The following is an 18,335-nucleotide window of genomic DNA, read 5'->3' as shown; positions in this document are numbered from 1 at the left end:
AAAATAAAGTCAACAGCTGACAGCTGACTTTCAAACTGGACAAGGCGATTGGACTGAACAGAAAAGAAAGCAAAATTAGTCCAAAACAGGGTGAGGTGTGAAATCAAAAGCTACAAACAGAAAGAGAGAGAAATGAAACAGCACAATTAAAGCAAGTTATTAGTATTAGCAGTTAGGATAATTTGCTTAGCGAGACATAAAATAGACAAGAGTAAGATGTTCCATCATAAATTAGAGCTGCTGTGCTGAGGAACACACTTTTCTCCATCGTCCAGCTAATTCTCCCCACTCTACAAGGAGATACAAAAAAAACACATGGACATATTAACACAGGGAACAGTGAAGCAGTGGTTGTGGCGGAGGAGACAGGGGCATGACGCGGTGGGGGGCCTGGGGTGGTGGGGAGAGGAGGAGGAGGGAGGAGGGGGGGTTTGGAGAAGGAAGGGTGATCAATACAAAGAAGGACGGAGGGAGGAGGAGGAGGAGGATGTCTCACCAGGAATTTCCGCTTCTGCTTCCAGTGGTTGCCCTGGGCGTTCGTGGTCATATGGGCGTCCGTCACCATACGGATGAGGTCCCACTCCTCCTGGGTCGGCTCCAGTCGGTCCCACACCGTCTTCTGTAGTTCCTCCTTCCGACGGCGCTCCCGGTTCTCCTCGATTAGCTTCCGCTTGGCCAGCCTCTTGCTGTCGTCCAGCACCACTGGGGAGGAGGAAGAGGGAGGACGGCAGGGACGGAGGAAAAAAGAAAGGGAGGCCATAACAGTATGGGGGGGGGGGCAGAGGAGGGGAGGGCAGGAAATAAGGAGTCGGTGATATAGTTGAAAATAAGCAGACAGAGATGATCTGTTCAAATGGAACAAAATAGCATTCACTTTAAGTGACACTTTACTTGAAGCATAACACTGTGAGCGCACCGTAAATGCAATAGACTACTTCAAGTTGTTGCCCCTCAAACCTACATATGGAGTCTCAAACAATCACCGCTGTATTGAGATGTATCGATCTTAAGCTGCGACTTTCCGTCTTACGCGCACTCTCCTCAAATTCATTTCACTTCCAACGGAGACGAGTGTTCACGGTGAAACAGGATTCAAATGTCCGTAGAAAGCACTCCTGCACGGCTGCTCATCCATATTCAAATACGATTTATTTTCATTATCGATGAATCATTTTATCCAAAATTAATCTTTTTGTAAACCAAAATGGCGTCTTCTCTAAGCCCGAGGTGATGTAGTGCTGGCGGTTGCTTGGTAACAAAGAGAAGCATCATCTTTGCGTATTAAAAGCGTATTAGAAGCGATGAATGTTTGGAATGAATTGCTTGGAAAGTTTGGTCAAGTTTAGTTAAAAGGCTGATTATCATCTGCAGTCCCTGAGCAGACTGATCTGAACAAACTACCGAATTAGACAAAAAGCCGACAGAACAACAAGAAGCAGACCAAAAAAAGACTATTTTGTGCGAAGTTACTGAGGCTTTCTTGACTTGTAAAACTTACAGTCGGTTGCCATTCCCACCGCAATGCACTTCTTGAAGCGACATTCCTGGCACTGGTTTCTGGTCACTTTGTCGATGACGCATTTCCCCTCATACTTACAGGCGTAGGTTGGGTTCAGGTTCTTCTGGATCGTCCGCCTGAAGAATCCCTAAAAGGAAGATGACCAAATAATCAGAGCTGCTTGTAAATGATTGAATAATTATTGAAGCTGCTGCTACGAATCCTTTGCGTTACCTTGCAACCTTCACAGGTAATGCAGCGATAGTGATAGCCTGTGGCCTTGTCCCCGCACACTACACATAGCTCATCCTTGTCCAGGTAACTCGGTATGTACCCTGGAGAGAAGAGCAAGTGGTTCACATTAGATTTTATTACAAAAATGACATTAAATAAAACAATCACCGGATTATTACTCAAAATAATGGTTCTTATCTGCTGCGGTTCACAGTGGTTTTCACACTTTTAACTTGATGAAGGTTATCTTGAACTAAAATGAACTTTTACATTAGGTGTTAGATTTGAATAATATTGGCATCACATTTTCTTTAAGGTTTTCTATTAAACGTGTTAGTGTTTTTTTTGGTTCATTTCCTTTTCATGATAGAAATAAGTGAAGCTGAAATTGAAATCGAGTGAGGATCAAAAAGAAGAAATTCCTTTGTGTCCACTTGAGACGGATCAGTCCGGACTCTTACGTAAATTCCGCTTCTGTGAACCTTTTCAAAGTAGGTTGTCTCTCACATGTTCACCACTAGGACACCTAATATTTGATTAGCCCTGGCTTCCAGAGATAGCGCTGTTGCTTCACTTTAACTCACTGAGTAAATACCCGGCCCAGTTTTGGGATTTGGCTTAATGGGTTCAAAGCTGTGACCTCTGGCAGGCTCCACAACCGGAGGTTAACTCAATGATCAATATCTTTTTTGGGGGTTTGTTAAGAAAGCAATAACTCATCTTGCATCAGCCTTCTGTTGCCTCGCCATCAATCAATAAGGAACCCCCGCTCGCCTCACTCAAACACTCGCAGCATCAGATGCAGCAAGTGCTGCTCACAGACCTGCCACCGCATGACGCCTTAAGTCTTGGATTTACACTTATCAGACTTAATTCGAAAATCCTAGTCATCATTGATTCATTGATTAAGGAGGACGCAACATTAATTACCGAAGATATATATCTAAAAAAAAAGAAACCCGGATAATATTCTTCACACGCGATCCAGAGACAATCACACAAGAATGGAAACTATTTCAGTCAATTCACAGTTGAACGTTCACGTTCACACAACCACAAAGAGCCTCTCTACCCAGAAGATGTAAACAATCACAATCTGCATGTCGTACCTTTCTTGTGCACCCCCTGCATCCACTGCAGGTGTGTAAAGTCAGCTTTGATCTCAGGGAAATACTCAGGCTGATGGTGGAAGTGACTAAGAGGGATCTCCATGCTGCAGAACTCGCTCTTAAAAACAGAAGGACCGGCAGCATAGGAGCAGGAGTAGTGCTGGCTGGGTGGCCAAGCCTGCTCCATGCAGGGCGGATGGTGCAGCGGCTGGGGTTCACAGTGTCCGTATCCGGGCCCCTCACCTGGGTACATGCAATGGTCCCCGTTGCTCTGCACCGCGTAGCCTCCAATCCCAGCATGAGGCATGTCGTACATGTCTGGTATGCAGTAGTTCATCATGAAGAGCAGGGCAGCATAAAGAAATGCCGGGTCAAGTTTGAGAGCTGACGGTTATCAAACACGAAAAATCAAGCTCTTAGTATCAAGCGTCAAGCCAATTAGTGCAGGTCTGAAAAAACTTCCTGAAGCTGACGCTACACGGATACACAAATGCTTTAGCCACCAAATCCACAGACCTTAGACTACACCTAACGACTGCCCCACCCGCCACCACCCGGCCGAATTGGGAAGCAGAGATTTATGTCGACGTAGAGCTCTAATCTTACACTCAACAAATCCTTCATTTGCCACAAACAGTGGCGATGTCACAGATTAAGACCTGATGCGGATCACCTACAGTTAACACCGTCTCATTACATCCACAGAGGCAAAAAGAATTCCACACAGAAGTTCCAAGACAACTGGTCTGGGTGAAAAATGTCTTTGACGAGGGTTTTCACGTCATGTGCGAATTAGTACTTCTGAGAATACTGATACCTTTTCAATCCCTCCTACCTTTAACCTGTTAGTTTTAACCCCCTTACTTATAATGTGAGTGACAAGCTTGTTTGGATCATCGCATGTCATTACTCCTTCCAACTTGTTGGTGGATGTTATGACACTAAGAAGATTTTTATTGGGGTTTGTTTTATGTGACTCTTCACCGATACTGACTGCAAGATGTATTTAACCTTTGCTGTAAATCTAAAGGAAAGATGAAGCACTTCAACACAGAAATTTGGAAATAACTGTGAACAAATAAACACTTAAACTATAATTTAAAAAAAACCATTTAGATTAACAGGTATTAAATTAATCATTTTTACGTTTTGTTTGCATGCTTTTAATGTATAGATAATTATAATGCACACAATTACACTAAAATCAATTATTTGAATTTGTGCTTAAAAAAATATTACAAACTAACAACACTAAAAGGTATTTTCTATTCTTAAAATACATTTTAATTTCAACATCAAATCATTTCTGAACCATTTATACTCAAATGTAAACTAAAACAATATTTTCTGTAAAAGTAGTTTTCACCCTGAGAATGAGTCACTTGTAAAGTCTGTATTGTTTCCACACAGTGGACGACACATTGCACGATCTGTTTCAGATAATACACTTATTATCCTTTACACTGGCCACCCTCGGCCATATTGATCAAGTTTCCTGTTCAATAATGACGGGATAAGCCTTATGGCGGGAACGTGTTCCTGTCGGGACACATAATGCCTTTTTCAATCACACAGCAAGATTTCTTCAAACCGCGCTGTAACATGTTGTTTGGTAAAGCGGCTCTCACAAAAGATAAGAGTTAACAGTGCAAACAAACAAACATAAAGATTAAAAAACTCTAAGAAAAAAAGGGAGAAGCTTTTAATTGTTGTGTTGTTTGTGATAACTTTGAGTTATGGATGATACCGATGAAAGCAGGAAGGACTAAACTACACATTTATCTACCATGTTTATTGGATCTATTATATTATGTGGTGGAGTAACTTTCACTTTTCCATTGTAAAAATTACTTTTTGAATATATAGTTTTCTTTTTAATTTACTATAACTGCAACAATAATGTTTTTTATTATTGTTAAAACAGTACAGAAATTACAGAAGAGATTTAATTACAAGCCTTTTTTTAACCCATTTATAAAAAGATAACTACTTTGAAAATCAACTATGATTGGACAGTCGTGTCTAGAATTTTAAGCTTTATGAAATTTTTGGTTGAAAAAAACCCCGTACTGAATCATGTATAAGGAAAACATGATGGTTGAAAATCCAAATTGGAGACAGTTAACATACAAGTCAGCTTGTAAAAATCATTTCTTGCCTGAGTTTATTTTAGGTCGCACATTTTCACGAGTTCAGCAGTTACAGGTTAATAAGTTGTCATGTGAGTCTGATTATGGCAAAAATGGTCATTTTCAGGAGCATGAAGAAAGCTGCGAACTGATTATGGAGAGACAAAGAAATACTGAAGACTCAAAAAACCATATTATATTCTGCACTTGCACTAAAGTTATTACGCCTATTAATTTGAGCAGTTTCATGGGATCCTCTCTGTTTATCAAGAAAGAAGAAAGTTGGAATCAGATAACTTGTAGAAAAAGTTCAAAGTATCAATGTTTTTTGGTTAACTTGTTTCTTCAACCTGCAGTTTGGTACGTTTAGATTCCATCTTCAGATTAAATACCACAACATCTCGTGGTTCTTTGGATCATAGAGACGGACCAAAAACATGTTGACGTGTGAACGCGTGAACACATGGTGAAGGCTGGCCAACATGCGTGCTGTTTTGTCCTTGAAATCCCTGCTGCTTGTACTTAACTCAACCCTCGGAGACGCAGCCCGTCTGCACACTCACATCGTGTCTTTCGAGACAAAAAGACACAATCAAACTGCCGGTGCAGAGGACTACACTCAGGAATCGAAATGTTCCAAACGACATCGTTTTCCCCAAAACACGTATAAAATGCCAAAGCGACCCAAAAGCGGCATGTCGCGACGCTGCACACAGTTTCAGAGCTGCAGCGATGAGGTGATTAATCCACGGACATAAAACTGTTGTGATAATCACATAATCGTTTGTAACCCACACATTTTCTGGTTCCAACTTCTCAAAAGAGATGATTTGATGCTTTTGTTTGTCATCCATCGCAGTAAACTGAATGTCTTTATTATAATTTTTTCATGAAAATCTGAAGACATCTCCTTAAACCGTGGGAAATTACAACAGGGATTTTCACTATTTTAATTTGAAAGATAAACCCAATATAGATTAATTAAAAGATGATTGGTAGATAATGGAAATCAGTGTTAATTTCAGTCCTGCAGAACACCACACGGCGGTCATCCTCAGCTACTGACTTAAGACAAAACACTGAATATCATTAAACTATTTCCTCTTTTCAGGATCATACAGATTCCAGTACAGTCCGTTTTAATTGATTGTTAAGATGGTGTGTTTAAAATTCTCACAGCAGCAGAATTTCTTTTTGTTTAATTATATAACGTGCATAAGATGTAATAAATACTAAGCCATTTAATAATAGCTACTTCAAAGAATCTGGATTCATGTAAGACTAAAATAAAACCAAAAAAAAGGAGCTTAGTTAGTCGATGCACATCACATATAGATGCAACACTATGGAAGACAGCCCTGATTAAAAGAGCATCACTTCTGACCGTGCAGCATCGGCTTTTCAATCTCATTGGTTGCGGAGCCTGAGATGAGCCTGTCAGCACAGTTAGATGACGATCGTTTACAACATCCACGACATGTGTTAGTTACTACATTTACACCGCTTGTCAGATTCACTCAGACAAACTTCTACTGCAGACTCATCTCAAATATTTTCAATTGTGGTTATATGAATATGAACATCACGTTGGTGACTAAAATGTTTGACACTGTTTATGCTTCATGAAATAGACAGAAATACAAAGACAACATTGTATAAAGTCATCTGATTCCTACTGAGAAAGAAATCTGGGAAGAATGAGTGAAAGTATGATCCAGCGCCTCTCTCACTCGCAGGGTTGACATTTAATTACAGAGGCTACGGACATTTAATCAGAGGAGGATAATAAAGCAGTAAATATACATTTCTGGCTAACTGGACTCACAATTACTGGCAAGCCATTTTCATGTGTAATGATTACAGTTAAATTGATCCAAATTTCAGTTTATGATATTACTTATTTTGTCACTGGTTGAATTAAACAAAGATTATTATCATTTCATTTTCACAAAATGAAAAGTAATGTAAAGCTTCTCTGTTTAGGATGCAAATGACTGCATATCACAGACGATCGGGAATGACGAGTAATTTAATCCAAGATATCTGACATTGAATTCCAAGTCAGGATGCATGCAGTGTGGGCAGCCACACATATCTATAATAACCAGAACATATTAACCTTATAATTGTACATTTAATTATAAGAAGAGAAGTTCAAAAGAGAGATTAATGAGCAAAGGTTGCAAAGAAATCAAGGTTTACACAACATCACAACGTATAAATTTGTGACAGATTTACTCAGATCTACAGCATGGACGTTACCATTTTAACCACAGAGCTTAGAAAACGTATATACTATCAATCTACTAAAAATGTAAAATAGAATTGAGGCACGAGTATAAATAAATTGGGAAATAATTGCAGTTTTTCATCTTATTGAAAATGTCCTTGTTCGAACTGAAACGGATTTACTGTTGTACTACATGACACTAGCACAATTTCAAAACGCACAATTTCAGCGTGTCTCTTTTTCCTAAACTGGCATTTCCTCCTGGTGAAAACTGACATGTTCCACAAAAGACCACATTGCTGTTTATTTGGACCTATTGGGAAGCTCTCAGGCTTAATTAGATCTTCTTTAAAAACAAGTGCAATGAAAGGTCAGTGAGTTAAGCCTTTATTTGTTAAACACAGACAACACGGCCACTTAAAGTAGAGCGACACGAACAGGTTCTGCAACATGTGGCTCCTGATAAAGTTTTAATTTTACAACATGCTTATATGCAACATGTGCAGTAAAATGCAGGGGGCATGCTATGCTGGCATCCTGTGTTAATTCACAAGGAGGAATAGAGTAAAAATTTGCATTACGATAGGAACAAAAGTAATAATTAAGATGGTTTATACCAAAACAAAGTAAATCAAAATGTTAAATTTACTTTGGTCTGTTGTGAAAGTGGGCTGTGCAGTTTTTCAGTTTGTCAAAATTCAAAAACAAAATGTTAAAATGTCTTACAGATACAATATTTAATTAATGATTTATCGAGGTCCACTCTAAATTCTATCACTTCAAAAAAAAAAAAAGTCTTTATAACTCCCAATAATGACTATTACGGCTGTATTATTGACATTTTCACAATACATTATTTTTTAAATTTAATCTTGAAGTGAAGAAACCAACTGAAGAATTACAAAGAAGTCAAAATGAATGCTCAATGTTTAATTCATATAATCTGTCTGGATGCATTTAAAAAGGCTTACTGTGGGATTAGTGGCTCTATTCATGTAATAAAGTGTGAGTGTGTGACAAGTAGATGTGATGGACAAGCAACAGCTGGTAAGAGGCAGGTCCTATGAGGCAAATCTGCTTGCAAAGAGGGGTTGATACCAGTTTAACTTTTTGATGAGGTGATGTCCTTGTCTTGGACTTAATCTTGTTTGCAGTTTCTTAAATGACTGCAATGAACTGTTAAGCGTTTATCAGACAGAGTTTAACACCTGTCAATACTGAAACAATCTGTTGTCTGTGCAGACAGTGTTCACGCTCAGTCTATCCATGAGAGCTTTTATGTTTTTCATCATCTCCCCGTATATTTGTTTTCATCAGATATTTTGAATTAAAGTGAAGAAATTCCAGCTAATTGATTTGTGACGCAGATGAAAATCTGTTTTTTTTTTTTTCAGAGAAGTATGTTCAGTACGAAAACATTTTGTTTTTTAATACTTTAAGATGCAGAAAGGCTGCAGCCAAATAGACTTGATAAATCTATGTATTAAAAAAAAAAGGCTTTTATAGTGCATATATATAGAAATTGAATTACATTAGACATTTTTTAATTACCTGCTAAACACATATTGTTTAGAAATTCAGGTATCAAAAAAATACGAGGTATTTAAATTTTAATTGAATTTGATGCTGAACTTTTGACCCTTTCTGAAAATGCTTTTTTACAACTAACATTGAACGTGTAATGATTGAAAGCGCCGATAAAAAAAAAAAAAAGGTTGAGCTTGATTTAAAAATATATTTTATGTTTTTATTTTACTACATTTTATGTTATAAAATAAAATATGAAAATTAATAAAGAATCATAGTGAATACGTTCATCCACACGTTGTACATCTGGGACTTTTAGTAAGCAAAACACGTGTACAATCTACAACAACTAGTTAGAAATGTCTACTCACCCTGTCGTCTGGCCGATTGCCATCTTGTTCAGACTAACCGTGCTCCAGTAATAACGGGTTTGACGGTAAGTCCATGTGAATATTTCACCTTTTCCTTTGCCGAGTAAACATCTGTCCAAATACTCCATGAAATACAGTTATTCCTGCCCAACAAGGCCTTTCTGTTTCAGCTAATATTAGCGTTGTCTCCTCAGCTCCACTTTCCAATCATTGTTCCCTGCTTTGCTCACGGGAACAAAGCTTCTCTGTCGTTCACACCTCGCCACAGTGGCCCCGCAGCGGGCTTTTGCACAGATATATTCCCTTCCTAATTGATCACTCTGGGTTCAAAGCCGGTCATGAACAATTTTTGGATGAGAGGAATCTCTTTTACCCAGTGGCCCTCAATTAACAAGAAGCCCCGTGCCAGATGTCCCCGGATACTCTGTGTTACCTGAGGAGGCCACATTAGTTGGTGGAGCTTTCCCCTTAAAGTTCAGGGTAAGCTGAGGGAACAACAGAAGGATGCCGCTCGAAAAGGTCAAAGTTTGAGAGGATTATCCTGCACTTCACACTGGAGGGTGTGAAGCTATTTTAAATACTGCTCTTTGTTGGTTTTCGATTGTCTAAGATACTGTCAGCGCCTCCTCTACAAAGCTTCAGATGCATGTGTTTCCTTCCATATTGGCAGAAGTGAACAAATTCACTGTGGACCATGTGTCAGCCAGGACATGCATTCTTTAATGACATGAATTTGTGTTTAATTGTGTTGATATGCATTCACAAGCTCTTTACCGTCTGCATAGTTCTGTCGTGGGGGTTTATCTGGTGAAGGTCAAGTAATGCAGGATCAAGTGCAGCTCAAGATCAGAGTCGTTAAATAAAAGCTTCTTACCAATATAACACTTCTTTCATTAACATCAAGGAGTTTCTGACAAACTATAACAAAAATTGATTACATTTTATGGTTTAAAGCTTGATTTAAGATGAGGGTTCATCCTCAGAGGAAATAGAAACATATAGTTTGCAATGGAAATGTAAAAAAAAATCTGTATACATGCTGTATTTCAAGTTTGCACTGTGGTCTTTGTTGTAAACAATTCATCCGATCTGCTTTGGTTCATTAAGAGGCCAGTGGGAGAACTGACCCCCCAATGAGGTCAGTTCTGTGAATGGTAGCAGCCAAGCACCTCAGGACCCCGTTATGCCTCCTTGTGTACCTACCAGCTACTGGAGGTTTGAGGAGATAGAAGCGCGTCCTACGTTGCTTCCAGCAGAAACTCTGTACGACTCGCCTCCACGCACCACAGGTCCTTCGCAAAAAGTCTTCTCTTCTCTACACTCTCCCAGACTACACTCTATTTTAAAAAGAAATATGAATATTTTTTGTGATTTACAAGCATATAGGTGCACTTTCAATGAAAAAGCCCTGCCCAGAGAGAGATGTGGGAGTGAATCATCATGACAAGAGATTTCTAAAGGCCAAATTGGAAAAAAGTGTCCAGATACCATAGGTCTGAACCTCAATCCAACTTAGAAACCAAAACAAAGCACAGATAAGAAAGCCGTGAAGCTCTACGTTCAGACTTCAGGACAACACAAAATAACATGTTGCAACCTGCAGTGTGGCTCCTTCTGAAGTGTCTCCCTGAGCTGAGCAGCTGAGAGACAGACTGTGCTGGCGATGTCATCCACAGACAAACGGCAGACAAAGCACAGAGCAGCAGGCAAAAAGAAAATTGGATTTACACAACACAGTCAGTTCCCATGAAGATACAACATGCTTCTGAAATGCTGAGACTTTATGGTCGCACAACAGACCGTCTCAAAACGTTATCTGCAACTTCATTAGTCTAGTTTAATAAATTCAAAGCTTCCAGATTCCCAGTACACACGCTGCATAATTTCTGACAAAGTTATACAGTACACACGAAGTACCAAATTAATGGGGAATAACACCGCAAAGGTCGACTGACACAATATTAATATATGCCCAACGTCTCAATAATACACAATGCTATGCTCATACACCAAAGTAAGAGGCTACTTGCACAAAGCCTTAGTGGCCATGTGAGAGTGTGCAGTATCTCACTGGGGTTATTAAGTGGGCACCTCACTTCACCGGTGTTTCGGGAAGACTCAACAGGAGTCCTGGCGTCCCAGAACGTCTCCCCTCAATAGTCCCACCCACCACCCTGCTCTACCTGTTTACCATCGAACCTAGTATGACCTGTGCCTACATATTTTGGAAATGTTATCTTTGCTCAAAGCCACAAGTTCATACCTGCAACCCATGACCACCAACTCCATTACTTTCACACCAAATCCAAAGACCGGCCTGTTCAGCTGCTTCATCTCCCTCACTGTCTGCTGCAGGTTCGTCCACAGATTCAAAGCTCCCTCAATATCGCTGTTGTTGACCAAGCAATGAACCCTGGACAACCTACCGCTATTGGACGCACCCCTACCCTTTTCCTCTTCTGCTTTTCTCTCCCTCTCTAACAAAACTACTAGCTGCCTTACTGTTTCCACTCTTCCCTGCTCTTGCCTCCACTCTCCTCTTCACGATGGCAGCAGCCGAGTACCTCAGAACCTGGTTCAGCCTCCACGTGTACCGACCGTGTGTCCAACTAATCTTACAGCCTGACAGAATGTGCTTTACAGTTCCTACCGCTGAACATAGAGGACAGTTTGCGTCCTCACCTCCCCACCGCTGGAGGTTCTGTGTGGAAGGAAGCGTGTCCTACGTTGCTGCCAGCAGAAAGCCTGTACGACTCGCCTCCACGCACCACAGGTCCTTTAACCAAGTCTTCTTTCTCTACACTCTCCCAGTTCACCCACTGTCCCTGCTTACCTTCAGCCACTGCCCTAACATCTCAAAATATCTGTAAAATCTATTTTAAAAATATATATTAATATTTTTAGTGATTTACAAGCACATATGCACAGTTTAAATGAAAGGGACAAGAAATGTATTGAAATGAAGTCAGTTTTTATTTTTATTTTTATAGCAGTCTATGTTCTTATATTTTTGCATCTTTATATTTTGTTACATTCAGCCCCCCTTTTTTAACAAAAAAAAGTTTGGAAGCATTTTGTTAACTGGACTGTTAAGGTGAAAGTAGTGATCAGCAGATTGTGATTCAACAGTATGTGCCCCTATAAGACAGCAATTTGCTCCTTATTAATAATAGTAATAGGAGCCTATTACTATTATTAAAGGAGCTATTGCTGCTGTGGTAAAGGTGCATTAAAAAGGTTCACACTGTTTGAATTATGAGGTTTTGCGCTTTCAAACAAAATATAAGAACTTCTGGATATGTATCATGCTCATTCAGCTCGTATTTTCTGTGGTGAGTGTTAACGGGTTTAAATTGACAAATCGATAGGTCAGACTCAGGATAGCTTGCATGTGCAGTGAAGACAGATTAGGAGGTGTTAAAGAAAACTAAAAATGAATTCAAAAATTAATCAAAGGTCAGAATTTTGTTGTGTTGTTACAAACTAGCAGTGTAATTACTGCACTATTCAACAAAAATTCTGCAAAACCTTCTCACGAGTGTACTGGGACAGAGAAAAAAGATCTCTATATTATTTAAATCTCAACTCTACATAAAATCACCCTTGTAGAGAGGAGAGATGATGAGTCCTCCACAGTCCTGCACAGGTCTAAAACTAGACCCCCTAGATGTCGGGTCAAAACTTGTTCTAACTTCATAAACATTTTCCCATAAAGGGATTTCACTTCATTACTAGTTTACAGTAAATCAAAAAAAGACAATTTTCTTAAATCACTTGGTCAAGATTTACTAAAGAGATTTCCATGAGCCACGACAGAGGTGGAGATAACAAAGCTGAATTATGAGTAAACACAACAAGAGTAAAGGAACAGGGCTAAGTGCTGTGTTTGTGTTGAGCTTGAATTTAAACTTGATGATCAGTGAACTATGAAATCACTGGAAGCTACTGTCAACATCTTCACCTCCACTTCCACTGCTGCACTGACCCAGTTTCTTAACAAATTTGGCCCTCTTTATTTGGTAGCTCTCTAAATGATGTGCACTGTGTTGCTGTTCATTTTGTGTGTTGGGAAATTGTCAGGAACAGCAATAAACAAACTGGATGAAGAGACAAAAAGAACTGACTGGCGTTCACTGACAGTAATACAGAGGACCAGTGGCTCCATGTGCCGTCAGCACTGACTAACAATGCTGTCGCCACTGGGGAACTATGCAGCGACATCCACATTTAAATCTGTTGAGTATACCAATCTACCGCAATGACCTCGAGGAGAGGCTGTGATGGAAACAAGGGGGAAAGACATGGAGTGTGGTGTCAGGAACATGAATTTATTTCATTTTTTTCTGACTGTCCAAGCAAACATGTCTTTTTATAATTCTATCGACAGAATCACTGTTTTAAGTTGACAGTGATCACAGTAGAGCTGAAACTTAGAGTGTACTCCATTCACAGCAGCCCGGGCCTCTATGAAAAGGTCAAATAAAGCTCTAACAGCACTGACTGAAGTGTCCTTGAATGCACCAGTGATCAGTGGAAAGTATAAAACAGCTGGCAGACATGATGTTGGAGACATTACCATGTTTTTCTGCTAGGGCTTTAAGTGAAGGGTACGAGCAGAAGGTCTCCACCTGCTTACAGAACTGTGTGTGATTAGTTAGTTGATTATTTGAGAAGTCAAACATATGAAAAAGAAAATTAGTAAGTTACTTCACAATGCAAAACGCCCTTACCCCTTCCACAGCTCATTACATCCTCTAACTACATCTCTGCTAAACTATTTTAACTGTCAGATTTATCTGCATTTTATTTGTTGATTTATTTCATGTTGAAGCTGTGCTGTGAGGCTGTATGCACCCTTTTCTGTTAACATGGCTCCGACATGTAGAAGAAACACAGACATGGTTCATCTTTGTTGTCAGTGTAGCCAAATGGATCTCTGATGTCCTTCATGTTGAGGATCTCATTCTGTTAATTAGCAGATGAAAGAGATTTCATCTGCTTTTATTCCCAAAGGCCAAGGGGTTGTTTTTACATATTGTCAAAACACTAGGTTGTTTACAACTATGATATTAACAGAAATGTTGGTAATACTTTATTCAATAGATCCTTTATTTTGTAAGAATTTCATAAAAGTATCCTAGAACAAACAATTTGGTAAGACTTTGTATTAATTATGGAGAAATCAGCAACAAAGTTTGGACACTATGTTTAAAAAGCAACAGAGAAATTTGTTAAAGCCTTATTTTACAGGTCCCATATTTTCTGTCTAATTATCGGAAAATTCTGAAAATCATAAAAACATTTTTTTTTTTGTATTTAGCCATAAATCCCAAGTGGTTTGGTACTATTTACAGTTATATCAGGGAAATGGAGAAAGTGTTGCAACAATTATCAAATACTTGGTTCTTTATATTCAAATTGTTAAAAACAATTAGCAAATTATCTGTTAGATGAGTTACTTTATAAACTGACAATTACCACCAGTATAAAAAAGTAAGAAAAACTCTTAATTGTTGATTGGAAAGAAAATGAGCTACTCAAGGGGCACTTCCACTGAAACAGAATCGGATCCCTTCTGGGTCATTAATCTATTTTTAAAAATAATAAAAAAAAAAAAAGGGAATGACATATAGCAAAGATTCTCTCACCGCCGACAACACACACACACCTAAATTTATCGGCGTTTCCATAAAGTCAGTCTGTTTCCATAGAAGAAATCTATGCATGTCTATTTAAAAGAAAAAAAGGTTGGAACCTGAAAAGTTGAAAAACTACAACATAATAGGACCTGAAGCACAAACTGTGATGATACCACCGTATGACAAAATCAGTGGGTGTGTCTTCATCAAAAGTCAGAAAATTTGATGTTTACATCTCTGCAACACCTACTACTGGCTCATGTCATTCTCAGTAAATATTTGCCATAGGCTTTGTAATAGATTAATGATTACAATGTGGAAGAAATGCTGGCTGTTTCATAGGTTGGCACCATGTTTCCACACTTCTACAATGGAAGTGGTTTTACAACCAGAACAAAGCTTAATCCTTTCCCATCGGAAAAGTTGAACTTCCTTTATTTTCCAGGTCTGGTCTGCGGAAATTAGGTATTTACAAGCAGTACCTTGTATATCTGCTGAGTGGGAGAAATTTTTATAGCACTGCAGGTGTTTGATTTGTTCACCATTAGATCATTTTGAAGCACAAAACTAAGGGATTTCCACTGGTGCTGCGACAGGTAGGACCAATGCAACCAATGCAACTTAATCAATATGCAGCAGAAACATTTGTTAAATTGTTATTTATAATTTACCAGACAAATCTATTTTGTACGGCAGCTTAAAGTCATCAAGAACTGTTTGTCTTCCTGGGAAACTGTCATGGGAAGTTATGTCAGTTTACAAACTATTTTTCACTTACCTAATTACTTCTGAGTTTTAAAGATTCCAATAAAACAAGCGAATAGCTAATTACTATTAACTAACACTTTGTCCAATTTCTCTTTAATTAGTACCAGAACATGTAACGCTTTCTTAATCATGTCGTAGTAACTAACAACTGAATAGCAGATCAATTTGAAAAACTTATAAAGAAAGTTTCCAGGAAATCTGATGGAAAAGACAGCATCCATAAAATGAAGTGTTACCATATGAAATGCTAAAGAAATTTCTTGGCGATTATCTGCATACGAGGGCATCCCTCAGTATAATTTTATTGCTAATATGACCACAAAGTACATTTTTTATAGCTCAGAGAGATAAGGTTCACATCTCACTGAACCTGTTGGGACCTATCTTTGCACCGGGTGCTGCGGAGGCGCAGCGCAGGTCCTGGCACGTCGGCAATTCTGTGCAGCGCAATGGGCTTTTTTCTGTGCTTGTGCCGAGTTGCAATTTTCCGTGGATCAACATAAATCCAAGTGTGCCAAAATGAGCGGTACGGCACAACAGGGGTGTGTCAGTAAAGATGCGTCCTGCAGTGCAATTGTGGTGTAAATTTTGAGGTTTAACTTGCACCTTCGCCTCCGCCAGCTCAGACCAGGTTGAAGTGCAGCGCAGCAGCTGCAGGGCCATGTTCGTGGCTTCAGTGAGCAATAATGCACATTAACAGGTGTGGTGGAGGTTCTACTTAATATCATTTACATAAATAATTGAGAAAGTTGTTTTTTTTATTGCAACATTCTGATTCAGTTAATCATATAAAAAATAAAGCTGACTCATGTCATTTAAATGGATGTGAATCAGGCAGCTGGTGTGTGTTATGACACATTAGCCAATCTCAGCCATAAAATCTAAAAGGCACTCAAGTTACTACAAATCAATTGCAATAAAATTCCACATAAAAGGATAACAATTCAAAAGCCTTTTCATCTTCTCACCTGGTTTAGTAACCTAACCAGCTGTGCAAGACCATGGAGTGTGAAATCATTTAATTCATGACTGAAAAGTAAATTATTCACACTCAATGCATTCTATTTATCAACACCACAACATCAGTAAAGTTTAGAGCACGTTGATCCTCATCAATGTTGGTATCAAATTAACCGCATTGGGAGCTTTAATTATGAGTAATTTACTTATGCTCACTCAGGATTGTTCCAGCACTTGATTTGACTAAATTGGATGAGTGGGTTAGAAACTGACAACCTGCAGTGCAACAGCGGTTTAAAGAGGATGAGAGGAGCCGATTTGATGGGTGAGACTGCAGCTGGCTTTGACACATCTTACTAATGATCTATTCTTCCTACTTTACTACTGTGCCACCGTGTGCCAGAGTAGTGCTTGTCTTCACTAAACTACCAAACAAGTTGGCCACACCTGCTTGTGCTCCAAGCGTGCCTGCGCTGCACCTACTAGTGCCCAATGGTATGATCACTAAATGAGTGGAACTTTTAAAAAATGCATTAAATTGGTGTAATTTTTTATGTCTTTTGCAGATATTTGCTGTTTTGTTTGTATTACTATGCAAGTTCTTAGCCTAGTGCTTTAAATGCATAAAAATTTATATATTTAAAACAATACACATGACTTGTCTTCGTCTGCATCTATTCTGCCGCACAGAAAAAAAGCATTTAAATGTAATTTCAAACATTCCTCAGGAGTTTGGTTAATGGTTTGCTGCAAAGGAGTAGGGTTTTCATCAGAGAGAAAGCTATCACATCTAAACAGAATCATTCATGTCTTTTAAGGCCTTTCACAAGATGTGAAAGAAGTTCAAATGTAAAGCAGCTCTTCAGTTTTTAGTGAAAAGCCAGACATTTTTCACTTGAGCTCACCCAGACTGACAGAAAGGAAGAAAAATAGTGCTGAGAGGGAGGATAAATATTACCATTTTGAATGGCCTCATCTTTCCAGCGGGGGGAGCATTTTTCTGCTGGCTCTAAAATAGATGGGAGAGGCACTTTAAAAAAAAGCTATTTGCTCAGTAAAACAGGTGAAAGAGGCAGACTGAGGCTGCTCTGCTTTTTACATAAAACCCAAAGCATTCAGAAGTTTGGCTAATTAAACAGCAGGTTAATGTGTATCCTAGAAAAACAAGCATTTACAAACATGGCTGTGTCACAGTGTGCTGTTGCTGTGGGGAGCGGGTTCATTGCCTCATGCGATTCATGTGAGTTCTTGTCTGTTCACTATTCAGAGATCGATAGCATATGTGCCGGATCAGTGAGATCAGCGAGAGCGGCTAAATCCACACGTGACGGCCAAATCATCCTGTACACCATCTGTGTTAGAGCAGGGCGGCACATACTGTACTGCCGGTTCAATGTACACCCAGGTTGCCCCTTGTCTATATTCAGCAACACGTACTGTACATCTCGTGTGGTGAGATTGAACATGTCAAAGTGAATGATCATTAAATGGTTCAAGGTGAATAAAGGAGGTAATTTGTTACTTAGTGGATTTGTTACATAAAGTTTAATTATTGTTGAGACAAGAATCTTTTGAACTGAACTCATTCGGAAACTTAGGAAGAACATTTTTATTTCTTTATAGTCAGAAGTGTATGTTTCCAATATGAGAATAGGTTTTGATAAAAGCGTTTGAATTTCATGATTTTCGGCTGAAAAGTAGAAGATTCATTTAAACTGACTTTAACCTGGATTTTAATCTTCCTTCTCATGAAGAAGTTGATGTTTTCTGTTGCCAGAGGACACTGATCACCAGATTAGAGTAAACAGGGTCCTCTGGTGGTGAGGACAGCACATCAACAATCTATCACTGTAAAATTCAAATAGTCCCT

General features: G+C 39.0%; 1 protein-coding gene across 6 annotated transcripts in view; it reads right to left on the bottom strand.

Annotated features, from left to right (window-relative positions):
• Positions 1 to 18,335, bottom strand: part of thrb (thyroid hormone receptor beta) — a 120,463-nt gene that overhangs the window by 11,304 nt on the left and 90,824 nt on the right. For 3 of the 6 annotated variants that reach the window (XM_069711492.1, XM_069711491.1, XM_069711494.1), the window contains 4 exons: positions 17,424 to 17,474; positions 1,733 to 1,833; positions 1,499 to 1,646; positions 497 to 702 (listed from right to left, as the gene is read on the bottom strand). In XM_069711492.1, the coding sequence (XP_069567593.1) occupies positions 497 to 702; positions 1,499 to 1,646; positions 1,733 to 1,833; positions 17,424 to 17,474 (506 nt within the window). Of the gene's footprint in view, positions 1 to 496; positions 703 to 1,498; positions 1,647 to 1,732; positions 1,834 to 2,841; positions 3,260 to 17,423; positions 17,475 to 18,335 lie in introns of those variants that run through there. The other 3 variants (XM_069711495.1, XM_069711496.1, XM_069711493.1) reach the window with 2 other exon arrangements.

The sequence above is a fragment of the Brachyistius frenatus genome, unplaced genomic scaffold (assembly GCF_029030835.1).
Source record: "Brachyistius frenatus isolate BFR_SWC_R1_liver_20210118 unplaced genomic scaffold, ASM2903083v1 Contig_101, whole genome shotgun sequence".
In the NCBI taxonomy this organism is placed as follows: domain Eukaryota; kingdom Metazoa; phylum Chordata; class Actinopteri; family Embiotocidae; genus Brachyistius; species Brachyistius frenatus.
This window is presented reverse-complemented; position numbering and strand designations above follow the sequence as displayed.